Raw genomic sequence first — 27,422 nt, forward strand, 5'->3', positions numbered from 1 at the left:
GAGAACACAAGGATTAAAGAAAAGGGGCCCACCCAAGGTCACATGATATGTTACATGTCAATAGGCACAAGGAATCCCAGCCACCAGTCCACATCCATCCCCTGGGCAAGTGTTTCCAGGCTGGCTTAGGGCACTGATAAGAGTCTCGCGCTATCTCCTTGTATCTGGATGACTTTGGCTACACACTGGCCTCCAGTTCCTTATGAAGAAAATAGAAACCCAGGAGCACATGGGGTTGGTAGGGCACAGGGTCTTGCTCAGAGGGCAGAGTCACTTCCTGTCACTGGACCTTCTTTCTCACACAGTTGAGGTGTGGTCTGAGAGACTCACACCTGTTCTTGTTCACCTGCTGCCATCAGTGTCCTCCCCAAACAGAACGAGCCTCATCTCTCAGTCACCTGGCCTCCACGATGGCCACTCTGTGATGACATTGCAGAGAATGGGAAAGGCAGCTACTGTTGGCTGGCTGCAAATAACATCAATGGGGGCCAAAAGATGCACCCCAGGGATGCACCTAGCCAGAGCCCACGGGAGTCGAGGCGCCTCACATACTGGGAGGATTGGAGGCCTTCGCACTGGGCCCTGGCTGAGCTATAGGACTAGGGCCTCAGGCTGCCACCCTTGGGACCCCAGGAGCTCTTCTGAATGGATACTCCTGCTTGACATTTGAGTGGCATGGTGGCTTTGGAGTCCAGCCTGAGGCTCTCCCTGGGGAGTGCTGCACCCACAGCACAGGCAGGGGAGCTGGCTCCATCCCCACAAGTCCCACGGGTGACAGAAGGGTATGGGAAGGAAGCAAGTATGACAAAGACATGGTTCTGTACAAAACCTGAAATATTTTTACTTTTTTAAAACTTTGGTCTAAGTTGACTTAGACCTCATGGACTCGATACAAGAGTAATATGAACTGGGAAATAGAACACTTTAATAGCCACGATAAACTTTGTTAGAAATGTACATGTCGCCAAAATAATAATAAAATTAAAAAGAGAAGGGGAGAGAACAGCTTGATGCCCGGGTTAAGATTATAGAAATGTTCACAAGGACGGAGTCAAGGAAACTTTAAAAACACCAGTTCTGAGTAAGCCTGGGGCCCGCGAGATGCCCCTCTCCCAGCCCCGGGCCCTGGGGACAGCGTCCCTCCAAACAGGTCAAGTGGGAGTGGATAAGGCCTCCGCCAAGCTGCATCTCCTCATGGACAACACATCCAGGTAACGGGTGTAGAAACAAACCTCTTAAGAAATGTACAAATATAAAAAGCTACAAACATTAATAAATTACAGCATCACGAAACACAAATACTTCACAAGGTGCTAGTAAAAGAACTGCATCCCCGACCCCCATCACACACGAAGGAGAGCGAAGAGCTGGTGTAAGACTGGAGACGCGGCTGCAGGGCGTGTGGGAAGGGATCTGTACTATCCGCTCTGAGAGACAGAGTGTAAGGCTGGGCAGGCGCCGTTGTTTTTCAGGCAATACCTTAGTTCCTAAGAGGAAAACAAGAAGAGTAACAAAAGGAAAGAAAGAAAGAAAAGGGGGTGGAGTCAGAACCCAGCCGTCCATCAAAGCCGGGGTGGGGGAGCAAAAACTCGTATAAAGGTTAATGAAGGACTCTATAGAAAGAAATTCCTAGAGATACTTTTGCTCTTATAAAAAAGAAGTCATTTAAAAAGCTATTTACACGCTACATTCTATGAAAAATATGCTTCCGGAAATACATCTAAAATGAAAATACAGGATTGCCTGAGAAACAAACCCAGCCCCTCTGTGTCGATGGGTGGACACGCCACCTGGGATGGCCCATGCTCATGATGCCACCCAGGGGTTCAGACAAGCGCTGCCATGCTGGCTCCAGCCCTGTGGCCCTGCCCACCTGTCTGCCCACTTAGGGCAGGGTGCCTCGGCCTAGAAGTGCTGTTCCAGAGTGAGGCCCCTCCACGTGGCTTAGCCTGGGTCCCCTGGACCCTAAGACGTGGCTGAGCTGTCACCCTTCCCCTGTGACCCCACAGTGGCTCCTCCACCCACTAACACACCAACCTAACTGTGGGTCCTGACAACCCCACATGTCTGCAGGCATCTGGGGTGCGATACCCGCTATCTAGCCTGCTACCTGCCAGCCAGAGAGCTGAGGTCTCTCCTCACTGGCCAAGTGCTGTAAGACTCACTCAGGAAGAGGAGGGAGGAAACATTCGCTACCCCACAGCTCTTCTCTTTCTCTGTGTCCTTTGCCTTGTTTTATGCCTTTGGAGGCTGCCAGCCTGGGGCCAGCTCGGACTCGGGCTGGTGAGCGTGGCTCACTGCACCTTCCTTGAAGGCCTCATGCTCCCAAGCAGAACCATAGAGGTCACCAGTCTCTGGTGGGGTGCCTGGAGGCTGTCCTGAAACCGGAATGGTCCTTAAGTTGGCAGGGCCACCTTCAGGAACTGGTCACTCTAAGCAACTTGAGAAAGGATGTCCGTGTTCACAACAAGGGACGGCCATGCTCCGCTCGCTCCACCTGCTCAAGGGACAGATGCTCGTGTTGGGGAGAGGTGGCTGGGAGGAGGCAAGGCCCTCCCTGGGCCAGGCAGCACAGCCACCCTCCTGGGAGGGGCTGATGTAGCGGGGCTCCGGGGGTCCTGAGCAGAGCAGAAGGATCCTGGCTTTCCAAGCCTTAGAGGAGTAGTTTCCCATTCCGATGGATCTTCAAGATCTTTCCAAGCCTTTGCTTGGCGGTGGCCATGCCCTTTTTTGTACGTTTTCCTACAGAGGTGAGGAGAGATTTTTTTTTTTTTTGAAAGAAGAGTGACAGGTAGAGCAGGATGGGCTCCCACAGGCCCCCTAAGCCCCACCCACCTCTATAAAATCAGTCAGCTAGGCTGAGCCCTGGGCTCAGAAGTCCCTCATGGAGCCAAACACTAGGAGGTACAGACAGCACCCTAGACTTGGTTCAGGATGGCATGATTAGGACGTGAGGCCGCCCTGGCCCCACCCTCGGCAACAGGGCCATCTCAAGAGCCACCAAACTGTGGCCACTAGACCCAGGCTGGAGTGTGAGTAAGCAGGATGAGGGAGACTACAGGGTGCCACAAGGCCTGGCTGTATGACACTAAGCCATAGAGGGGCTCAACCCACCAGCCTGGCTTATATCGCACCCAGCTTCACCTGTGGCAAACGCTGATCACATGCCTGTCAGAGCCCTGAGCTGAGGTCGACTCCTGAAGTTTGCAATCAATAAGCCCTGTTCAGGCCTTATCTCCTGACTTCAGACTATCTGTGTCACATGACTGAGCAGCAAACAATCGTGTGAAGGGCGGGGGCCATGCAGATGCATGGACACAACTGTCTCAGATGCCCAGGACCTGCCGCCTGGAGGGCAGAATCCCCCTTGCAGTGTGCTTCCTAAGGGCAGGGGCAGACAGGGCAAAAGGGGTACCTTTGGCAGCAGTGTTGTTAGGGGATGATGCAGAAGGCCGCCTCTGTGTGAGAAAGACTCCAGGGGCCATGGGCTGGGAGGCACGGCCAGCCTGGGCCCCTGCGAATGTGCCGGCTGCTGTGTATTCGTGATCAGCCAGGCTACTGCTGTGTGATTCAGGTAGGGGCTCAGGTGAGCTGCCCTCCTGTGAGGCCTGGCTGCTGGCTGTGCTGGTGGAGGCCGGGGTGGTGGAGGCTGGGGTGGTCGAGGCCGGAGTGGTGGAGGCTGGGGTGGTGGAGGCCGAGGTGGTACCCGTGGAGGCGGAGGCGGAGGTGGAGATGGAGGGGGAGGCAGTGTTAGGAGTCGGCTTCCTTTTGCTGTTCTTCTTCTTCCTGTTTTTCTGCTCCTCCTAAGAATAAAGTGTGGAGGTGTGCTACCCATCATCTGCCCCAGACACATCACGATGGGGCACAGTCAGCTCAGCTTCCACCCAGATGCAGGCTTCAAGGGGCTCAGAGCTCCGCCAGGCAGGGAGCACAGAAGAGTGGCTAGGGGGGCTCTCCCACCGAGCCTACGGCAGAAAGACTGGCCCATGTGAACCCACTGTGAGTTCTGCCAACAGATGACCCATCAGAGTAGATGAGAGGAGCAGGTGGAGGTGCCCCAGCTCCTGCCTGTGTGCACCACTTAAGTGCCAGGACCCTTGAGATGGGAAGAGTCCCCAGAGGTACTCAGTGAGGGCATCCTGGGCACCGAGAGTAATCATGCTGTTAATGAGAAGTGCCTGTCTGGGGTAAGGAGCACGGGGCTGTTTTCCTGGCTCCCCTGTACCTCCTTGGAATCTGGAGCCACTCTCCTGCCTGCCAGTCCCTAGCCCTGGCAGTCTGCACAAGCGGGCAGTGGTTGAGGTGTCTGGAGGTAGGCCTAACTTCACACAATGGAGACTTACTCTTGTAGGGAAAGTCAGTCTCCTCACCTGCTGGGACAGCTTGGCTGCAGCAGCTGCTAGTCCAGTCTCTATAGAGGCCACTCTGGTCCCCTCACGCACAGGCCTGTCCTGTCTTGGCACTGATGGGCCGACTCTGGCTGTGGAAGACATGGAAAATGCAAACCAGTTAGTCAGGTGCTGGAAGTGGTGGTCATTCACCCCAGACCATCTCTGAGTCTGGGGGACCACAAATATCTAATTGTCTGCATGGGAAGCCAGATCTCATCTGCTCTCCCCAGGTTGGGCCATGCTGAGGAAATCTATGAGGCAGTATGGAAGGCCCAGCAAACCGGGCAGGGGAAGCTAGGTAGGCAGGGAACCTTGAAAGGTGGAGATGCCTGATCCCACCCACCACCCCAGCATGTGTCTGGTGCCCCTCCTAGATCTTCTAACCCAGCACTCTGGAAAGGAGGGGACCAAGTGAGAAGGATCTAAAGTAAGGTCTATGCTCAGAGGTCCCAATACACAAAGCAGAGCCCCAGTTGGGGCCCTATGGGGAGCTGATCCATCTCCTCTGGGCATGTCTAGAGCCACACCTACGTCCACATATCAGGCCCCAGCCCAGCTCTACCTGTGGGGCTGTAGGGGGCATCGTCTGAACCTTTCCTCTTCTTTGACCGGGACTTGAAGACAGGATTATCTTCGTCAGACTCCAGTGACGGGTAAACTGAAGGAGGCAATGGGAAAGCAGGCCCCTGAGTGGTTGGGTACAGCCAGGGCTGGGGGGGGGGGGGGGGGATGCTGCAGTGGCTCAGGGACCTTCCTGAGTGGTTGGGTACAGCCAGGGCTGGGGGGGGGGGTGCTGCAGTGGCTCAGGGACCTTCCTGAGTGGTGGCCCCAGATCTGTCCTTAGGTTCTCAGACTTGCTGTACAATTGGAACTGCACAGCAAGGGCACCTACACTTGGCAGGAGTGTGTGTGTACAGGCTGCCAGCCACACCCACCCCAGGCTGGCCTGGTGCCTGAAAGCCTCAGTCACTTGGATCACTCTCCTCAGCTCCCTCAGGAGCCCGAGACACGCAGTCCTTCTGGAGGCTGCTACAGTGGGGAGTGAGAAACGGAGGCAACTGGGCTAATTCCACTGTCTGAAGCCCTGAGACCCTCCTAGCAAACTGGAAGAAGGTGTCTGCCTAGTAGCGTACATGGTCATTGGAGCATCCCTGGCTCAGGGACCTCCCCCCCCCCCCAATAGTGACCCCTGCACTGTGGGTCCACCAGAATGACACTGGACTAAACCCATGTTAGCCCTGTAGATGAGGAGCCTGGACCAGCAACACTGATGGAATGTTCCCTGAGGTGGGGTGAAGAAGAAATCAGGTGCCTAAGTCAGGCAGATTATGCTGGTAGGCAGCCTGGTGACTGTCCACGGCAGAAGGCCAGAGCCTTGCTGGTTTCTGCAGGGTCATCCTTGGGCCTAAGTTTTTCCATCTTACAGGCAGGGTGGGTACAATGACCCCAAAGCTCTGTCACTGCAAAATGTTCAGTTGAATGGACACTTGTCAGCCGAGACCTCAGAGAGCTAAATACACAGTGACCTATGACCCAACAGGGCCCTCTCAAAAACACGGCAAAGGAACCGAGGAACCTGTACATGTTCCCAGCAGCCAAAAGAAGAGGCAAAGGGCCCAGGGATGAATGCATGCAAGGACTTACGGTACGATTCATACACACAGGAAAGAATATTACTATGCCTGAAAAAGGAAGGAAATTCTGGCACATGCCACAGTATGGACAGACCCACAAAAGGTCACATGTTATATGACTCATTTAGATAATGTATCTTGAACAAATCCTCAAAGACCTGAAGAACACGACAAGCGGTCAGGGCTGGGGGAGGGGTGAACTGTGAATGGGGACAGAGTTTCCTCATGGGAAGACATTCTGAAATGGGCCATGGCTTTAGTTACCCAGGCCACCAAAGGATCGTGTTTTGTTTTGAGACAGGGTCTTACTGTGTAGCCTTGGTTAGCCTTGGAATTCACTTTATAGACCAGGGTGGCCCAGAACACAGAGATCCTCCTTGTCTGTGTCTCCAGAGTGCTAGTATTAAAGGCATGCACCACCACACTCCAGTCCAAGATGAATTTTACAGTCTGGACTATATGTACCATGAACCTCCTTGATCTGTTCCTGGCCAGTGCTGCTCCCTACAGGCAGAGGCCCCGTCCTGCAGCCACACTCACCATAGTCTGAGTCCTTGAAGCAGGCATCCAGGTGGTCCTGCTCCTCGTAGTCCTCCAGATCCACACTGTTCTTGGCAGTCCTCTTCAGCAGGCGCTTGCTTGTGCCTTTGCTGCCACCACCATTCTTCCGGGCACCATGGGCTGCCAGTGAACCACCCTTGGCCTGGCCAGTGCCCCATGTGGTCTGCAGGCAGGAGTCAGAGGCCTGCAGGTTGGCCATGGACAGCATTCCCTGAATGGCTTCCTGTGTGCTGGGGGAGGCAGGGGGCTGGCTGGGGACACAGAGAGACAACAGGCACTCAGCCATGGCCCTTGGCCCACAGCCCAGGACATTTGGATCATAGACTAGAGCTCATAGCCCACAATCCACAATTTGTAGTTCAAGGTGCTGTAACTGCAGCCCAAAGCCCAGGGCTGCACACACACCTGGCCTGGACAACCAACAGATGACAGAGAGCGGTGTACACGGATTGGTGACTTAGCAGTGGGAAGGCCTGGCCGGCCCTTCTGTACTCTCAGCCACACTCTGGGAAAGGAATAGACGTGGGTCACAAGAAAACGCATAGAGTGCAGATGGATTGGATCAGATCTCACACCGTCACCCAATGGTTCTTACAACTTGAGTTGGCCAGAGGCTCAGCTGCCTATGTCTTTTCATCTACACCTGTACCCTCATCTACACCTGCATACACATCCCTCTAAACCTACACCTACACCTCCATCTACACCTGCACACACCCATCTACACCTGCACCCTCATCTACACCTGCACACACATCCATCTACACCTGCAACACCCATCTACACCTGCACCCTCATCTACACCTGCACACAACCCTCTACACCTGCACCCTCATCTACACCTGCACACACAACCATCTACACCTGCACCCTCATCTATACCTGCACACACATCCATCTACACCTGCACACACCCATCTACACCTGCACCCTCATCTACACCTGCACACAACCATCTACACCTGCACCCTCATCTACACCTGCACACACCCATCTACACCTGCACCCTCATCTACACCTGCACACACCCATCTACACCTGCACACACATCTACACCTGCACACAACCATCTACACCTGCAGTTTCATCTACACCTGCACCCTCATCTACACCTGCACACAACCATCTACACCTGCACCCTCATCTACACCTGCACAAAACCCTCTACACCTGCACACATCCATCTACACCTGCACCCTCATCTACACCTGCACAAAACCCTCTACACCTGCACCCTCATCTACACCTGCACACAACCATCTACACCTGCACCCTCATCTACACCTGCACACACATCCATCTACACCTGCACACACCCATCTACACCTGCACACACATCTACACCTGCACACAACCATCTACACCTGCACCCTCATCTACACCTGCACACACAACCATCTACACCTGCACACACATCTACACCTGCACCCTCATCTACACCTGCACACACATCCATCTACACCTGCACACACCCATCTACACCCACACCTATACCTCCATCTACACCTGCACACAATCATCTACACCTGCACCCTCATCTACACCTACACACACATCCATCTACACCTGCACCCTCATCTACACCTGCACACAACCATCTACACCTGCACCCTCATCTACACCTGCACACACATCCATCTACACCTGCACACAATCATCTACACCTGCACCCTCATCTACACCTGCACACACATCCATCTACACCTGCACCCTCATCTACACCTGCACCCTCATCTACACCTGCACCCTCATCTACACCTGCACACAACCATCTACACCTGCACCCTCATCTACACCTGCACACACATCCATCTACACCTGCACCCTCATCTACACCTGCACACAACCATCTACACCTGCACCCTCATCTACACCTGCACACATCCATCTACACCTGCACCCTCATCTACACCTGCACCCTCATCTACACCTGCACCTACACCTCCATCAACACCTGCATGTATACTCTCATCTACACCTGTACTCAGCCCCGCACTCCCGCCATGCACACCTATATGCATACCATATCTCTATCTGTAACAACGCGTCTCTTGTTAGGCACAGCCATGCCTCGACTCAGCCAGGCTCCCCTCTCTGGGTCCCTCCATACTGCAAGCTTTCTCTTGACCCCCAGACTTCCTCTCTTCCACCTCCATGCAGACTGCCCACAGGGTTCCATCCACACTCTTCTGCAGTCCTTGTTGCTATGCCCTTTTTGTGCTCTTCTAGCAATGCCCTTATCTACTGTCCCATGCCCTCATCTCTGCTTGGCTGCACTGGTACCTTGCCTTCCAGAAAGAGCATCCCAAACTAGGTTCAGGGAGTAATGCTCACCACTATCCCTGGACCTGAGGCCTGGCCGCTGCTGGACTGCAGAGACCCTTAGGGCTAGGTTTTGGGTAGTCTTCAGTCTCCACCAGACCCTCCAACAGGATCTAGCTCCTGCCTCCTTAGCACCCTGTGCTGGCCCAGCCTGCTCACCTCCTCCAGTATAGACTTCCCACCTGTCTAAGCTATAGCCTCCTGGACAGCTTTAAGAATGCCCACACCTAGGCCCCCCCCAGGAGATTCCGAGTCATGGTCTAGCAGAGGATCCAAATGTCCATGTGATGCACAGGCAGAGAGAGCACATGGCTCCATGATAAACTGGCCCAGTGAGAGCTCTCTCTGGGGACTTTAGACACTTACTCTAGCTCAGCAGCCCTGTAGCTAAGCCCAGCCTAGAAAAGAATGGCTTACTCTAGCTGGTGAAGAAAAGCTCTAGCAGCACAGGGTACAGCTCCAGCAGGGTCCGGACTGGAGGCCCATAGGCTCCCACTGTCCCCACCCTGCACTCTTTGGTCCCTTTTCTTCTGAGACTCTTGCATCAAAGCCCTCTTGTCTCCAGCTTATACCTTGCTATATCCTGAATATCTGAGAATGACATCCCAGTATTTGGACACCTTAAGAAAGACTTTTGCAGGAAAAGGCAGCCCAGGCTCTGAGAAGAGGGTGTGTGAGACAATTTCATGGCAACCCCAGGCCCAGAATGGTGATGAATGGCGGTGAGAGCACACAGCACTGTGCAGACCAGGTGTCCCCTCCATGCTTCCCTCTACTGCTCAAGATGGCACATCGCCTTGTGTACAGGCTGAGGGACCCAGGCAGAGCTCCAACAGGGACCTGGAAAAGCTGCTGCACAAGGATTCTAGAGACAAAGGTCCTGGGGGGGGGGTGTCAAAGAGATGGAACAGCCCCGCTGGGGCTGGATAGGTAAGATTGGACAAAAGCTATCTCCTAGGCCAATGCCCCATGGACCAAGGGACATTTCCTGAGCCTGAGGAGAGGGAAGCAACTGTCCCGACCGCCCTCTGTATAAGCTGCCTCCTGGGCTGAAGTCATAATGGAAGGCCAAGTCACACAGCCCTGAGTTCTGCAGAAAGCAATGCTGAAGCCACCCTCATAATGCCTGCTCTGCCCCATGCACAATGCCTGGACTATGTTTTGCAGGCCAGCAGCTGCCCTGGCACTGTCGAGCTATGCCAGTCTCATGGACTTCTCAGAGCAGGGGCAGATCACTGTCAAGAACAAATAGCTCACTTATACTCTCTAGGTACAAAGCTCTAGTACAAAGCAGATCACAGGGAAATCGGCCATGAGGATCCTAAACACTGATGACAGGACCCCCAAGAGAGCCCACTTGAGCATGAGCTCTGCCCACCCATGCCATCTGGGTGACCCCAGACCCAGCTGGCCCATCTATCTACAAGGTTGCTGGAGAATCAATGAGCAGAGTTTAACCAGTCAGCATGGAAAATAATACTTTAATCCTCCAATTACCATACCCAAATCCCCTTCTTCTCCCACAGCGGTAAACACCAAGCAAACCAGCCTCAAGAAATTAACATATTTTCCTCCCTTTTCTTCAGCTATTTTTTTTCCAAACAGTCAGTACTTAAAACAGAGCAAATGGACCATCAAAAAATGACCTATGCTCCAAATGGGAGACTTTGGGAGAGGAACTGCCTGCGGCAGGCTGAGGGGCTGGCTGGTCTCCGAGACTCCGGCAGGCACAGCAGGCACGTGTGTGAGGATGGAGGCAGTGTCTGCAGAGCGCTCTCCCCAGACTTGGGGCACAAGGCCATGGCAGCTCTGGTTTCTCGTTAGCAGACAGCCCCCTCCTGGCCTCACAGATAAGGGCTCAAATGGCCCCATCTGTGTTCCATCTCCACGCCACCCAGAGTTCCCTCTCCACAGCACCCATAACAAGGTACCTGATGGCTAAGACCAAGGTCCCTTCTGCCCTCATCCCCTCATCCTGGGTGGTGCCAGGTTCACCCCATGTTCCAACTTCCCATGCCTTTCCATTGAGGTCACGGGGAATCCAGGGTGTTGGGGGAGAGGGTCTCTCAGACCCCGAGATCAGTCATCAAAGTGTTAGCTAACACATACTTCCTCCCAAAAGCCAGGCATTGCCACCACCATAGACTGTGTAGAGTCCTGCACAGGTCCACAGTCTGGAATGTGGAGGGGCTCACTTCCAATGGGGAAGAGGCCACAGCCAGGCTTCGCCATGTGGCCACCAAGACTTTCACTGCATCATGTCAGGCTGAGCCAGGATCCTGTGCCCAAAGCCATGCACACCCCTCCCATCATGCTTCACTCCCACCAGGAAAGTGCCTGAGGCTGGCTGACTGTGAACACGATATTGCGCTCAAAACAGCAATCTATGAAATAAAATATGGCCAACTAATTTAGGAAAAGCTTGCTTCAATCAAGTCCTTAATCCACCTTACCGGAATCTTCATATCATCTACCAGCAGACCTGACCCAGGCCTCCACCTGCTGGAGCAGCCTTGGGAGAGTTGGTGTGAGCTGTTGCCCAAGGCAGTCATCTGCATCCAAGAGAGGCCTATGAGACTTGCCTTCCTGAATATGAGGGATCATGAGGGACTGGCACTCACAAGTAAACATAGCTCAGTACCCAACAACTCCTTAGCAGCCCTGAGCCCAAGTTGGGCTCCTGAGTCAGGTCAATCCAGTGTTGTGGAATATTAGTTTACGATGTGTTACATTTGTTTACACTCTGGAGTATTTGTTTAATGATGCAAAGGTGTGTTACAATCTTTTATGTTACATTTGCTTAACCCAAAGAGTAAAAAAATACCAACTACAATCCAGAGCCTGGGCCTGCCTCTGCTACCTCCAAGTTGTGGGGCCGCGAGAAGGCTAAGTTCCCTGAACCTCAGTTTCCTCACCTATACAGCTGGAGTCCTAAGATATCACAAAACTAGAGAGTTGGGAGGGAACTACTGTCCCCGATGTGTTAGGAAGTGTAGGCTGTGCCCCTCAGTCAGCTGTCAGTGCACACCTGGAAATGCCACTAAAGTTTCGATGAGAAATAAACAATGGAAGTGCTTAAAACCCGAGCCAGCAATGTGTGAATCGAAGGATGAAAGGAGGCCTATCCTGGCTGCTCCCCAAGCCCAGCTCTCTGCAATCAGAGGCTGGTCCCTGTCTGCATCACTGTGTGACCAGTCCCGGGCTATCCTGAGCTCTAAGCGCTGCAGATGCAGTCAGAGCCCACCTGTTGGGGTTGTACTCGAGTGCCCCGACCTCCTCGCTGGCCTGCAGCAGGTCCAGGATGCCTGCGGCTGAGCTCCCACTCTCCTTCTTGACTTTGGCATTGCGGCCTGGCTTGGTGTCCGTGTCAATGTGCAGAGAGCCCTCATCAGAGGAGTCGTCACTCTGAGGAGCCAGATAGAGAGAGCAGCTGGTCAGGGTAGGACACTGGGGGAAGGGGGAGGGGGAGTCCTTCAAGAGGAAATGAGCTTTAAGGAGGTCTGGCCTAATGAATGCTACAGGATAGACTCAGGCTCATGCAATGGGCGAGGCTCTTATGAGACAGATATGGGTGCCAAGTCTTTCCTAGGGCTCTTGAAACCACAAAGGTTAAAGTGGTCTTTATACCCTCTGCCTCTTTTCTAAGAGGAAGCCCCAAATTCCATCAGGACGCTGTGACTTAAAACCTCTGGTCTAGATAAGCTTATCCCAGCAGGTGGTTCATGTTCTTCCTGGGCTCCCCAGAAAACATGGAACCTCAGCAATGACCCTTTTCCCCAAGAGAGTCAGTCAAGGAGGTCATCTTAGTGTAAGAATCTGATGGCAGGGAACCACTCCGTCACTCCTCTACCTGGGGACAAGCTTTGCTGCATTTATCTCCCATGGAGCAGGCCCAGAGGAACAACTAATCCCCGTGCCAAGGACTGAGCAAGACTTTGTCCTTCCTACACGGAGCCCAGTCCATGGCAGGTGAGGGTGGATGTCCCTGCACATCCAGCAGAAGCATGCTGCAGAGGCCGAGGGCAGAGCTGGGTGGCTCACCTTGTATACTGCAGAGTCCAGCTTCGGTTTCGGGGTGGGCATGAGGAGCGCCTCCTTCTTGTCCAACAAGACTGAAAGCACAACAGACAGGAGTCAAGTGGAGGCCTCCGGGGTGTTGGCCAAGACCACCTGGAACCTCCTGCCCACGCCCACCACACTCACAGGACAAGTCCCTTTTGGGGGCGTTCTTCTTCCTCCTGATGGGAAACTCGTCTATCTTCAGCTCCCCATCATCGGAAACATACTCATACTCATCGCGCACGGGCTTGGCCTTGTCCTCTTTGAAGCTCTGCAAGGTCCCGAACACACCAGGGCTGCTCGGAGGCCTGAGGGCCTTGGAGCTAGAGTAGAAGGGATAGGTCAGTGGGTGACCCCAGGGCCCTGAGGCTAGCAGACAACAGAACCTTACGGGGACCTGGAAGAAAACATCCACCTGGAAGGCAAGCAGCTGGCCAGGGACTATGCAACCCTTAGTTTCAACTGGGGGAGTCTGCTCATGGGAAGGGACATGGCCCAATCCTATAGCTCCCTCCTTCCCTCCATGTCACCTGGTATGAGGCCCAGTCAAGCACTGTGGAGAAAAACCTAAACAACCTAAGTTCTGGAATGATCTACCCACTTTGGTTCTGACAAGCACAGCCTCCACCCTCCTTGCCAGCCTGCCAGAGTTTAAATCAAATCCAACTTTCATGTCTTTTGATGCATACTTATTTTTACAAAACAAACAAACAAAAACCAATAACACCTCAGGGCTGAGCCACAGGGCACCTCCACTGGGCTATAAAATATTGTGTGTCTCTCTTCTTGCTATGGCAAGGCAGGGATGCTGTTTTCCCCATGAGTAGATCAGGCTTAGGCCTCTCTGGACCTTCAGGACAGACTTTCTCAATAGGAAGGACAACAAGCTGAACAGAATGTTGGCCACATTGACAGAGAGCACACCAGGCCATAGTAGCCTCCAGCATCCTCGGAAAAGGCTGTGGTCCTGCTGTCTTGTTAAAGCACAGACCACCACACCCGTGCACATGCGTGTGCGTAAGGCTCGAGAGGCTCATCTATTTTGTCTGCATATTCTGAACACATGGCCCTGTCATAGAACTGATGTCTCTGGAAAGCTTCTTTGAGACCCATAAATGACACTTCTAATGAAATGGCAGAAGCAGACTCATCCAATCAGGGTAGCAAGGCCAGGCCCGTGTGGGTTCCACTCCACCAAGTAACCACAAGTGCATCCACTTGGCCCCAGCCCTGTTCTCCATCTCACAGGACACATCTGTCACCCCACACCACGTGGGGATTATGGATGTGGCACAGGTGCCTGTGTGGTATCTTCCTGCCCACAACTGAAACCGAGGCCGCAGTGGCCATGCTGAGACTAACCTAGGTCTGAAGCTGGCACCTCCCCTTTCAGTTCAGCATCCCCGAGGCCCTCCACACCCAAATCTGCACCCTTCCCCATGGCATCCATCACAGCCATAAGTTTATGTGGACTCTTGCATTTACTGAGATTGTATCGTCCTGCCCTACTGGCCACTGGGCTCAGAGACCTGTACCCTAATCCCTATTTGATCCTCAGCATTAGTTCACGCCAGCTACTCTGCCTCACTGGCCCTCACTATAGCTGTATTCCTCATGTACCCTGCAGACTGTTCTGGAAGCAGAAACAAAGGTGTTCCATGCAACAGAGTGGCAGTGAGCAAGTCAGTGACTCTGGAAAGAGCCACTGAAGGGTGTCAACCAAATGTACTGTGTGTGTGTGTGTGTGTGTGTGTGTGTGTGTGCGCGCGCGCGCGCGCGCACACGCGCACGCGCACACACACATGCAATGAGGGTATATAAATGTCTGTATATGTATGGTATGTGAGGTGTATGTCTGGTATGGACAGTGTTGGTAGAGGTTATGATGAAATGTATGTTTGTGTGTATGATGTCATACATACATGAAGTACAATTTGGACTATCTACTGGTGTGTGCATGTGACAGATATGTCTGTGAGTACAGTATGATGCACAGTATTTGTTACGTGTAGTGTAGATTGCATGAACATTATGGGAACATGTATGTGATATGGGACATCTATAGGTCCACCCTCACCCCTGCCCAGGCTCTCACATACCCCAGAAGTTTTCTGTTGGAGAAAGAAAAGGAGAACTTGTCCTTGTTCCCAGTCAGGGGTGACTTCTCCAACCTCTGCTCCTCCTCCATTTTCAGTAAAGAGTCAGGTTTGCTGTTCTGAAAGCAAGACCAAGGTTGTCCCTGAGCCCACTGGAATGAGGGGCTAGTATTCCAATCCATGTTAGTGGGTATAACTGGGGACTAGAACATGCCCAGGAAAGCTGGTCATAGATGCTAATGCTGGTCTAGTCATCAGCATGCAGGACCCACCCTGGAGTGCTGCGCAGCCTCAGGGAATGGGAACCCAGACCATGAAGAAGGTGAAAGGACGGAGGAAGACAGGAGAAGATGACACATTCGGGTTTGTTCCCACACTCTCCACAGAGAGTGGCTTATGGGAGGTAACGTGCACTCCAGATTCACACAGACTTTCCTAAGGCCCCACCTCCTGGGGACAGAACATACGCAACCACAGGTCTACACCCCACGCTCACCTTGTACTTCCACTTGGCCTCTGATTTGCTCTTCGTTTGCTCTCGGATTTCCAGCCTCTCCACGTCATTCTGTGTGTGGACTGTGTCCTTATTGGGAACACTCAGGACACTCTTTGGGGTCTGCAAACAGAACAGTCATGACCCAAAGGTGGACAGAGAAGGTAAATAGGCTGGGGTTACAATGGCACAGAAGCCCAGTGGCTCACTCCTGTTGGTCCACACATCTATCCATTCATCCACTTGTTCATTCATCTATCCGTTCCTTCATCTGCCCATTTATCTATCTGTTCATTTAGCCTTCATTTCTCATTCAACCATCCACCACCTATCTGTTCTTCATCCACCTGTTTATCCATTTACCCACCTATCCGCCTGTCCATCTATCCATCCGTTGTCCTTCAACTGACCAACCCACCCATCCACCTAACCTACTCATACATATATACATCCTTCTCTCCCTCCCTCCTTGCCCCAGAAAAACAGCACCAATGTAATATTACAAGGCATGGGCATGGCCCCCAAGATGTAGGAGAGAAGTGTACTCATCCTGGAAGGAGTTCACAACCAATAGTCCTTAATCTCATGGTTCAGTATGACCCTCAGTGAGCCCATCTCTCTCTGTCCACCAGGGCTCAGGCCCTCATAACAACCCCTTCTCCTAACCCTCTGCCTTCCCCCAGTGTCCTCCTCAAACTGATGCCTTGTATATCTTCAGGGCCTTAGTCCAAAGGTGGGTTCTAGTACTTAAGAAAACTAAGCAGGGTGGCCTCTGCCTAAACACCACCACCCTGCACCAATCCAGTGGACCTCCTGGGTGCTACCCCGCACACATAAACATGCTGTGCTAGCTCTCTCCAGGGGCCTCACTGCTCTGCGGATCTGTCTGGGGTCTTGGCCTGATGTGCAGGCCTAGTGGCTGGCAGACAGGGAAGTATTTTGTTCAGATTTATCAATAGGCACACCCTGGACCCCTGTACTCTCTGGAGACAATACTCCACAGCTGGTCTCCCCTCCCCACCCAGTAACAAAGGAAAGCAAAAACATGTCAGTCCTTGCTGTTCCCTCTGGTGTGACCTCAGCACATTAGGGGGAGAAGCTCAAGGGCCCCACCTTTCCTTTCTTGGGTGGCTCCATCTTGGTCAGTGCCTCCTTTGTGTGGGCCTCAAGCAGATCCAGGTTGGGGATGGTGGGTGAGGCTGACTCCTTGCACTTCTTCCCTTTCTTCTTGCTGCCATCCTTGAGCTTCAGGGTTTTGGGGGGTTTGGGGGGCTTGGATGGCTTGGGGATTTTGGATGGCTTGGGCATCTTCACAGTCTTGGGTGTCTTTTTTTTGGACACTTTCTCCAGAAGGGATCGAGGTGGGGTAGCCTCAATAGGAGATGGCGGTTCCTCCTTCTCCCGGTCCCCATCACAGACCTCATCTGAGGAGGCGACAGCATTTACTTCAGGTCGGACAGTTTTGGAGGTGTTCTGGTGTGGGAAAAGGAGAGGATCATTTGTGTTCCCTCTAGACCATGACAGGACTCGGGGGACCCTTATAGTCAGAAAGGAGCACACAGCCCACACCATATGACATCCATATTTGCTCCACATTGTCAAGGGGCATGCTGCATGCTCACACGCTATCCAATAACACAAGACATGTCCACAGAACCCTAGAGCCCCATGTGTGACACAGGCTCAGGTCCTCCAGACTCAGGAGAACAGGGACTCAGACTGGACTCAGGGTTCCCCACTCTTCTCTCCCTTTGCCTTTATCCCCAAGCACTCTCCACACACTGGGCACAACACTAACGCAGAGAAAGTTCCCTGGCAGGCTCGTCCCAGGGGTCTGTCACCCCGGCACGGCTTACCTCGCTGAGCCTGATCTCTTTGGCCAGGTCCTTGATGAGCTGCGAGGGCCGGAAGTGCTCGGGGAGCTCGTCCTCGTGCTCTGCCAAAGCCTGTGGAACAGTGGGGTCAGTGCCAACCTGGCCACCGCAGTACCTCAGTCATTCCCATGGGGTGAGAGGCTGCCATGGAGCCCTTAAGGCCTGGTGCCCAAGATCCTGGGCCCTGTCTCTGTGAGCTGCTTCTGTTAGTGGAAAAGACTGGGTCTTGCCTGATGCCACCACCAGCTAGCTGACTATGGAGTGAATGTGGCCAGCTTTCTCTTCCTGACTATGTAGTTAAGGTGAGGTGGGAGGGACCCCTGGACTGTCCCAGCTCTGGGTCTCAAGAAGATGGCAGCCATTGAATGGTCCCAGGAGAACACTGGCAGCCCTCTCCACCAGGCCCACACATGGGTAGAAACAGGCCATGGACATGGTTCCCTACCTGGCCTCTGCTAAGGCTCTCTGAGACCTCCCACTTTTCTCTGTGACCTAGAAGTGGCCCCTTGTCCCTCAAGTAGCAGGTGAACAGGCACTCTGAATAGCAAGAGCCCCTAGCAGGAGACAATATCACAAGGTTACCCTAGGCTAGGCCAGACTAATTTCTCCTTCTGTAGAAACAATCCAGGCAAGAGGAGAAAGTCAGTGGAACACTTTCATCCCCGTGACCTCTGAGAAACAGTTCCCAGGGGCTGGAGGAAACCAGTGCACAGGGGAGGATAAGGAGGAGATAAAGGTACCCCCAGGTCACAAAGCAAGTTAGCTGGGAGGCTACATCCACAGACTGTGTGGATGCTGAGTAACAGGAGCCACGAGTGCATCCCTAGCACTTCCTGTCCAGATCCAGATGTGTGGTCAATGCACCAGCCCTTCCTGGGGCCCTTCCTGCCCTCTCCAGGTTATCAGAAACTTGTCCTAGCCAAAACTCCTGAGGGAATCTAGCCCTGGGGCCAATAACCCCAGGCTGGCCCAGACGACCTACATCTGTCCAACACACCCCTCAGGGGATCATGGTTAGTGTCAGCAGGCCAGCTTAGGCCAGCCTGGGGAAGACAGTGCCTACACTTGCTCTGTAGGACACAGGCTTGCTCTCTTCCCCACCCACTCCCTGTTCCCTCAGACAAGAACACAAGTGAGCGCTCCCTACCTGCTTCTTCGTCCATGACCTAAAAGCACCATTGAGAATTTTAGCTCCTTGGACTAAATGTGGGGGCAGCTGTTTCCCAGACTTGTGAGAACCTGGGAAGGACACGACAGGTTAGTGTGGTGGCTGCTTAGCCTGCCCCAGCAAGAGGCCTTCCAGAGGCCACTGCTCCAGGGCACCAGTCCAACTGCCAACGGTTCTCCTTGGAATCTGGGGGACCCGACCACCTGGCACCTGCCCTGCAGGGAAATGACTGACCTTCCATCTCTTCCCATCCCACATGAAGCTTACCAAACAGGGCCTTGGACAGGCCTTGTCTATTTCCCCTCTCTGCCCAGGATCCCCAGCCCTGTCTAGGTGGGTCAGAGCTTACACCAAGACCCCAGGGACCCTCTTATCCTGTGTCCTAAGGAGGCATGACCAGGGCTCACAAAGGGCCAAGATGTCCCTTAGACCAGGACTGCAGGCTCAAGTCACCCAACCTGGAGTGACAGGTACCTTTGAATGCTTCCAATAGGTGCTTCCCCATGTACCAGCAGGCAGTTTCAAAGTTGGGAAACTGAGTCAGGCTGCCTAGTTTTAACCTTCTTTCCACCTCATACGCCCTGGAAGCCACAGAAAAGAAAGAATCAGTGCAGGGAGCATCAAGTAGGCCACACCAAAGGGAGCCAGCTCAGCCTCCCCTGGACCTGAAGAGATCCAAAGTGATGGTCACTCTGAGTTGAAGCAGTGGGTTATGGTTACTAGAGAGGTTGGCCATAGTCCAAGAAAGATGACAGCAGCCTTCCTGATCCCAAACCACCACTAGGCTTGCCCTAGCCCAGACCATGGAACTCATTCCTCCTTCCCTCAACACAGAGATGTCAGCATAGCAACCCATAGCTGAGTCCAGCCAGGAGTCTGGCTATGGTGCCCGTTGGGCAGCCTGGTCCAAGGGGAGACAGCACTGCAGGAGTTCCTACCTCATCTGCATCTCCACACTAAGGCTGTGGAGGAAATGTCCAGCGAAGGCCAGGCAGTCCACGGGCGTGAGTGTGGCATATATCCAGCCTGAGGGAGACATACAGAGCTGTGGCTAGCTTCTACCTTCTTCCCATAACTGCTTTCACCTTCCCCACTCACCATGGACTACAGCTCCTACCATCCCAGGCCTTGCCTCATTGTTCCTCCCTGCTTGGGCCAGGTAGGAACCTCTGAGAAAGACGGAGAGTGGAGTGTGTCTGAGGTAACACCCCAGTACCAGACAAATAGAGAAACTGAGGCTTCGGAGCCAACCAGACATAGTCAGGACACCCCCGGGCAGCCCAGCATCAGGAGAGGGAGCCCAATCTCAGACCTGCCCACACAGGGGTGAGAAGAGGCAGGGCTGGAATTGTCACTCTTCCTAGAGGCTGAGATTTGTCTCTAAGTTATTCCAGGGGGATGAGGCTTGGGCCAGAATCCAGAGAACTAAAAGGCCTTCCAAAGTAAGTGTGAGGATGGCTTCAGGGAAGGAAGATCCTAGAGCCAGAGGCAGAGGCTGAGTTCAGTCAGGTTCTGGGGCCTCATTTGGATACTGATTTTAAACAAAAAGCCATATACATAATCATAAGGAAAGGTCCCAGCTCCTGCATGGGACAGTGGGGCCTGCGCCCCACTCTCAAGATGTGGTCAAATTACTTTAGAGGGAAGGAGTCTTTCAGAGTGGACTCTTCAGCTCTGGGATTCACCCTCCCAGGAGAACGTGGCAACCTCAGCTGCTCAGGGCATACTTTATTATATTAGTTTAAGCGTTCCTTAGAAACACTTCTAATACCTACCCTCCTCATCCAGAGCTACTGACTGAGCCAGGTCTCCCACGCCAAAACCAGCTGCCACACAGTCCTGAGGAAACCTGGTGCTGGCTACGGCAGGTCCACCACCCAGGCCTCCTGCTGTGAAAGGCCCACTGCTGGTCCTTCCATAAGGGCTGGGCCAGTCAGGGACAGCAAGGCACTCCAGCATGAAGAATAGGCAGTGAGTATGACAGCCATCAGCCTGGGTCCTGCATACTCACCTGAGGGGATGAAGAGGGTCTGTCCCTGCTTGACAGTGCACTTATAGCACTTGTCCACCTGGTCGGCAAAGAACATCTCACTGTGGTTGGAGGCTGACCGCCAGCGCTCATACAGGGAGATGTTGGCTGAAGCTGGCCGGATGAGATAGAAGATCTTCTCCCCCTGCAAAAAGAGCTCACTGGTAGAGCCGCAAGACCAGGGATGTGGGGCAGAGGCCACCTGGTGCTGGGCTGCTGAGGTGGAAGCTAATCTGCTGGGTGTTAAGGATGTTGGGTGGGGGCAGAGCCCATCGGGTGCTGAGGATGCTGGGGTGGGGGCAGAGTACACTGGGTGCTGAGAATGCTGAGTGGGGCAGAAGTCATAGGGAGTTGGGGAACACTGGGATAGATGGAGACCCCCAGGGTTCTGGTAACATTACAAATGGGGTAGAGTCTATAGGTGCTAGAGACTTTTTCCCAGGGAATATAGCCTACTAGAAGCTGGGCACAGAGGCAGGCAGCAGGGTCCACCAGTGCTAGGGACAATGGGTGCCCTTCTCAGCCTGCCGGGGTCAGGTGATGGGTTCTGATCTGAAAAGCATCCTTACAGGCTCGCCACTCCCACCTGCAATACTGTTTTAATTTTGGAAGTCTGCCTGTTAGGGAGGTTCTAGGTGTGTGAGCCTGATATGGTCAGGAGCAGTACACACATTATTCCATGGCACCACAAATCCCATGTGTGCCCAGGGGTAATAAAAAACGCAAACTGCTGGGGGCTGGAGAGATGGCTCAGCAGTTAAGAACACTGCCTGCTCTTCCAAAGGTCCTGAGTTCAATTCCCAGCAACCACATGGTGGCTCACAACCATCTGTAATGAAATCTGGTGCCCTCTTCTGGCCTGTAGACAGAATACTGAGAATACTGTATACATAATAAATAAATAAATCTTAAAAAAAAAAAAAAAAACGCAACTGCCACGCAGCAAGTCTTTAACAGCTCTGCTCTCGAGAGCTTCAGGGCTTCCAGACTGGACTAATGATAGACATCATTTCCGGGGTGGTCATGTGCGAGCCCGGCCAGGCTCTGCACCCAGAGCAGAAAGAGCCTCATCCTCATGCTCTGGGAATAGACACCATGATGACTTCTTAGAGTCTCACAGAGCCAGAAAGGGTGTGAGTCCAGCACCCTGGGTCCAGCACAGCTAGTCTGCAGATGTATAGTTTCTGCCGGCAGAGCCCAAGCTCAGGGTTTCTGTTGTTCTATACATCTTGTTCTCTTAAGTCCTCCTTTGCCTCCATGATAAGCCCCTCAACCCTCCCTACTGGCTCAGGTACCCACCATCTTGCCTGCAGATGTCAGTGTAGTTGCTGAGAGGTCTTCCCAGCACCTCTGCACTCTACTTGGGGCATTAGGTGACCCAGTGGCCTCCCATAATTGTTAATGAGCCCTAAGGACATTAGAAAAGGGAAATACATATATGTCACTAGTACCTCTACCCATACACATCTAGTGGGTTTCCTGCCCCAGAACCGGCCATCCCAGTATTCCCCCTACACTGGAAATGGGTAACTTCCTGGCCACTGACAGGGCTTGGAGGGGCTGTAATCTTGAGGACAGAGAATAGGAGGCAAAGGGTGAGCTATGTTTTGAGAGATGTGGCTCACCTTGAGGACATGGTACCAGGCCGAGGCACCCCCAGAGTCTATGTGGAAGTCGGTGTAGCTGTCCTTCACACAGATCAGGCAATACTTGGTCACCTTGGGCTTGGCCAGCAAGGCGTCATCAGGCCAGTAGTTTTCCACCCACGACAGTTTCTTCACAATGTCAGGTGGCTCCACAAAGCTAGACATTCTGGGGCCATAAAAGGAAGCAGTCAAGGAATGGGGCCCAGAGCTTCCATTTTTAATGCATTCTAAGGTAGGAACAGTACAAGGCTCCTTCCACATGCTACCTCGTAAATCTGCAGGCCCTGGGCAGCCATCTCACTTTATAGGGGAGTAAACCAAGAGCTCCAGAGGGTGGAAGGAGTCCAGTCACTGTGTGGGGCTGCGGAGGCCACAGAGGATATTGTCTCTACCCCAGGAAGAGGGGTGAGCCTTTAAAGTGGCCCACTGGAGTTGGTATCACAAGATTCTCTGAAGAAATGTTTCTCACATGGCCCAGTGCCTCCTGTACCATTTGAAGAAAAGTCACCTCTCTCTGGGGCAAACATAGGCGGACCAGAGACTCCCTGTCACATTTAGTTGTTGTCAAATCAGCTATGTCACTTTCAGAGAAGGTAGGAAAAGGCAGAGGTGACCTAGTGTGTTTGTTAGTTTCTTTCAACTTTACACAAGCCAGAGTCATCTGACAAGAGGGAACCTCATTTGAGAAAATGCCTTCATCAGACTGGCCTATAGGCAAGCCCCACAGCGTTCTTCCATGGCCTCTGCTGCAGTCCCTGTCGCCAGGCTCCCTCTCTGACGTCCCTGCATGATGGACCATAGCTATAAAATGAAATAAACCCTTTCCTCCCCAACTTACTTTTGGTCATGGTGTCTTTCACAGCAATAGAAGATAATCTAATACACCTGGGGTTTATTGAAATGTCAGCCCCCATGTGCAGTGACAGAGAAGCAGATTTGAATGTTCTTGCTGCCTCAGGCCACACAGGGTCTGTCATGCCTCTACACCTAGCCCACAAATCTCTACTTTGCCTCTGCTGAAGTCTACGTACACCCTAACCAGGCTGTCTGGAGTAGTTCCGTATAACCTGATCCTCTATGTCCATCTTACATATGAGACAGCCTTTCCCATACCTAGGTAGGACTCCAGCACCCCTGACAACCCCTAGTCCCTAACCTCCTTCCACACTCTTAATATGACCCATGCAAGTTCTGCAGTTGGGGACTACCTCTCTGTGGGACAGGCACTGTATGTGTCCAACTCTGCTGACCCCCACACTCAGTGTGCATGAACAATCCCTCCCAGGGACCCCAGGGAACTCATGCCTCCTTCTGTAGCAGATCAATAAAAACCCTCATTCGGATGAAGCCTAGGACCCATAAAGGCCATCAGCCCCCAGGCTCCTCTCCCTGTCTGTGCTCTCTGATCTTCATGTGTGTGACCTCTAGGCTTGCTATGTCTCTCCTGGCTAGTGTACGGGAGCTCCCCACCTCCATGAAAATGCCACCAAGAATCCAGCCTGGTCCTGCTGCCCCAGCCTCAAGCAAGGGCAGAGACTATACATAACTGACCCACAGACACCCCATCCCACAGGGATCATGCTAATAATAACACCCAGGACTCTTGGGACACCTGTGAGTGGCCTCATAAGTCGAGGCAAGTAGTAGGCCTAGGGGAGAAACAGAGCAGCCACCATGTAGGTGTGCACACAAAGGTTTTGGTACATGTGGCGAGGTGTATATGATGCAAGTGTTGAGTGTGGTGCCAGTGAGAGTCACAGTGTGTTGAGAGTTTCAGTCAGGAGGGAGCTGTGTGTTCATATAATGAATATGTTGCAGATATCCTGACCATGTCAGTGCTGTGTCTCAGAGTGTTCATGAGTGTGAATGTCTAAGTATGTCTGTCTTGAGTGTGCCTATATCTTGTTCTATGAGTATGTCATGATAATAGGTGTGTCAGTGTGACATGAGAGTATGTCCTTGTGCTGTGCCTTAGTGTGTCCCTAGGCATGCATGAGTGTATTACGATGTGAACAGGTGTGTGCAGTGTTATGAGTGTATGTCACAGATTGTGCTTCTGTGTGTGCGTGTCATCTCAGCACACCATCGCTGTGTGTGAGGAGCATGTGCCTCTGGAAGGGCCTCATTCATACTGCCGCAGAGGCTTTCTCTGGGAGGGGGGTGGTTTCCTTTTTGCTTCTATTTCATCTGAGTTGTTGCAGTGCGCTTTAAGAGAAAGGAGAACCAAGCCTTCATGGTGATTTCTGGGCAACTCACAGGACAGCAGTAGGCCACTCAGAGTAGGACACCAAGTCAGGCCTTGCAGCCTCTACCCAGGGCAGAACCCCAAGCAAGGCCTCACAGTCCCCACACCAGGGTAGAACATTGAACCAGGTTTCACAACCCCAGAACCCCATGCAAGACCTAGAGTCAGCCCTTAGAGTCCTGACAGCATCCTGAGAACTGGAGACTGGGGACACTGACCCTGAGCCAGCCCACCAAAGCCCACCCCAGAGCAGCCTGTCACCTGGTGTCTGAGAATTCGAGGTTGGTCACATTGAGGACACGCTTGCGGTTGGTGCTATAGTAATAGTCCACAAATTCTTTCAACTTCATTTTGCAGTCTTTCTGCTTTGTGACGTCTGTCACATCCACGCTTCTCTCTGGCCCTGGGGAGGAAGTGGGAAGACATGAGCATGCCAGGAAAGTACTATGGCCTCCCTAGAGGATGTGATGAGGGTGGACACTTACATGTCCTCGGTTGCCCTTGTACACTCTCCTGTGGGCAGTGCCCCCACAGAATAGATAAGGGCTGACCTTATCTCCTCTACCTACAATTGCTGTGGATCCAAGTAACCGATGCTCCTTTCTTAGACCTAGTAACATAACACTGTGAAGTAGTGAATCTCTTCTCAGTTAGAAAGACCATGTCAGCAAATAAATATACCGGTGCATAGTCAACATAAGTTGAAGATAACAACAGACATTTTGAAGATAACATCCAGAATAATATTAAAATCCAGGAGCCCTGCATTTCAAAGGCATTTGTTTGGTATGGCTACACAAAGGCGTGGTCCCACCCTGTGCTGCTATTTGGAGGTAGAGAAACATTTAGGAAGTAGGGAGGATGCTAGATCACAGGGAAATTCTGTGGAATGATCCTCTTGGACACTGTAAAGATTTATCACTCAAATTGGTTCAATAAAACACTGACTGGTCAGTAGCCAAGCAGGAAGTATAGGCCTGATGACCAGACTATGATGGGAAGGGGAAGGTCAGAATCAGAGGAGTCACCAGCAGATGCAGAGGGAGCAGGAGATACATGGCAGAGCATAAATAAGAAACAAGGGTTAACCTAAAATGTAAGAGCTAGCTAGTAACAAGCCTGAGCTATTGACCAAGCATTTACAATTAATATAAGCCTCTGTGTAGTAATTTGGAAAGCAGCTGCTAGGTATTTGGGAACAGGTAGATGGGAGAGAAACGCCCAATTACAGGGAAGTCCCTGGAGAGAATTGTAGGACCCTTGTTCCTTCTTCCTTTGCTTTCTCATCTCATGGGTATAATATATGATCAGTTTGCACCATCACACACAATCTTATTAGGGATGCAAAACTTTGGGACCCATGATTATGGACTTGTAGCTATAGAACCGTAAGTTCAAATAACCTTTCCCCCTTTGTAAAATGTTTGTCTCAAATATTTCATTACAGTGGTAGAATTCTAATACAGAACTAATATAGGCACCAACTTGCTGTTCTGATTAATCGATAACTAGAGGAGAGAACACTTATTTTGCCCTTTCTGTAGCTGATGAGGAAAAGCCGAAGCTCTTCAAACAACCAAGGATAGAAAAGTCATGAGAGAGAGAGGAAGAAACAATACAGAATGGACAGGCAAATATGCCCTTTGTACAGGTCAACAGTGGCTGCTCAAACACAAGGTGGAAGCTTCTGGGACATCTGTGGACAAGAAGCCTGGACACCAGGCCCCATTGACCATGGCAGCATCATTACAGGTGTGTGTTTGGCACTGTAGGTGTCCTCAAAGATGGAGGAGCACCCACTGGGAAGGGAGAGACACAAATCCTTGAGTGAGAATGCAAGGCCTGTAAGCCAGAGCTCATGGGAAAACACCCAGGACACAGAGAGCTGCTGGATGCCACAGCAGGGGCTCTGACAACCAATGACATCCTGAAGATGAGAAATTCTGTAGGGCCCACAAAATTGACAAAATGGCAGGGGTGTGAGTCTGTCACAAAAGAATATGTAAGGGACATGAAAACTCATGGGTCCTGTTTAATTCTGAGTCAAATGACCCAACGTAAAGAGTCTTTTGTATTTCTGGAGATAAAACCCAGAACTTTGCACATGTAAATGGGTGCATTGTGCATATCATGTATGTGAATACAGGTGTGCATGTGGAGGTCAAAAGACAACTCTCGGGAGTTGGTCTCCACTCCTACTCTTTGATCTTTGTTGCTACATACTCTAGACTAGCTGGCTGTGAGCTTCTGGGTAAGTCCTGTCCCAGGCTTCCATCTCACAGGAGGGGTGCTGGGATTATAGATGCACACTACCACATTAGCTTGTCACGTAGGTTCTAGGAATGTGAAACTCAGGTCATTATTACATGGCAAGCCTTCTCAGCAACTCTAAACAGGAATTCTCTGAGGAAACTGGGGAGAATTAGGTCAAAGTATAAGCGTATCCAACCTGCAGCCCACAGTCACATGTATCCCAGGATAGCCAAGAATGTGACCCAACACATTTGTAGATGATAACATCATGTCACAGTGTTAGAAGATACCCCTGTGACTCCATCATGGAATTATCAATGTGGAGCAGTGACTGAATTGCAAGTATATTTAAAACCATATTCAATTAGCATTGGAGTTCATGTGCAAAACGATATAGTCAAACGTAGGTCTTCAAACACTTTAAGGGAAAAAAGTTAGGGGACGAGAAAATCAACCCACAACTGGTGGGAGGGTGTGGCCAACAGCCAGGTGCACACGCTTGCTGTTTGTCTCTTTCTTTTGTGTATTTAAAGTATTCCACGTGCCAGGTGTGGTAGCAGAGACAGGCAGAGCTCTGTGAGTTCAAGGCCAGTTTGGTCTACATAAAGAGTTCCAGACCATCTAGAGCTACACAGTGAAGCCCTGTCTCAA

The 27,422-nt window shown here is 52.1% G+C and overlaps 1 protein-coding gene across 1 annotated transcript in view; it reads right to left on the bottom strand.

Annotated features, from left to right (window-relative positions):
- Nucleotides 1-816: 816 nt before the first annotated feature.
- Nucleotides 817-27,422, bottom strand: part of LOC121434033 (lysine-specific demethylase PHF2) — a 74,156-nt gene continuing 47,550 nt past the window's right edge. Inside the window, exons 5-22 of the mRNA XM_041632788.1 lie at nt 24,780-24,921; nt 22,253-22,439; nt 20,610-20,772; nt 19,537-19,624; nt 19,073-19,179; nt 18,578-18,669; nt 17,413-17,502; nt 16,670-17,029; nt 15,560-15,679; nt 15,067-15,182; nt 13,112-13,290; nt 12,950-13,020; nt 12,153-12,313; nt 6,566-6,837; nt 4,954-5,049; nt 4,371-4,480; nt 3,416-3,803; nt 817-2,742 (exon numbers count right to left, since the gene is read on the bottom strand). Coding sequence (XP_041488722.1) covers nt 2,654-2,742; nt 3,416-3,803; nt 4,371-4,480; nt 4,954-5,049; nt 6,566-6,837; nt 12,153-12,313; nt 12,950-13,020; nt 13,112-13,290; nt 15,067-15,182; nt 15,560-15,679; nt 16,670-17,029; nt 17,413-17,502; nt 18,578-18,669; nt 19,073-19,179; nt 19,537-19,624; nt 20,610-20,772; nt 22,253-22,439; nt 24,780-24,921 — 2,831 coding nt within the window. The 3' untranslated portion in view covers nt 817-2,653. The remainder of the gene's footprint in view (nt 2,743-3,415; nt 3,804-4,370; nt 4,481-4,953; nt 5,050-6,565; nt 6,838-12,152; nt 12,314-12,949; nt 13,021-13,111; nt 13,291-15,066; nt 15,183-15,559; nt 15,680-16,669; nt 17,030-17,412; nt 17,503-18,577; nt 18,670-19,072; nt 19,180-19,536; nt 19,625-20,609; nt 20,773-22,252; nt 22,440-24,779; nt 24,922-27,422) is intronic.

This window comes from Microtus oregoni, unplaced genomic scaffold (assembly GCF_018167655.1).
Source record: "Microtus oregoni isolate MIOR12 unplaced genomic scaffold, Mior012 000042F_ref0000377, whole genome shotgun sequence".
Classification (NCBI taxonomy): Eukaryota; Metazoa; Chordata; class Mammalia; order Rodentia; family Cricetidae; genus Microtus; species Microtus oregoni.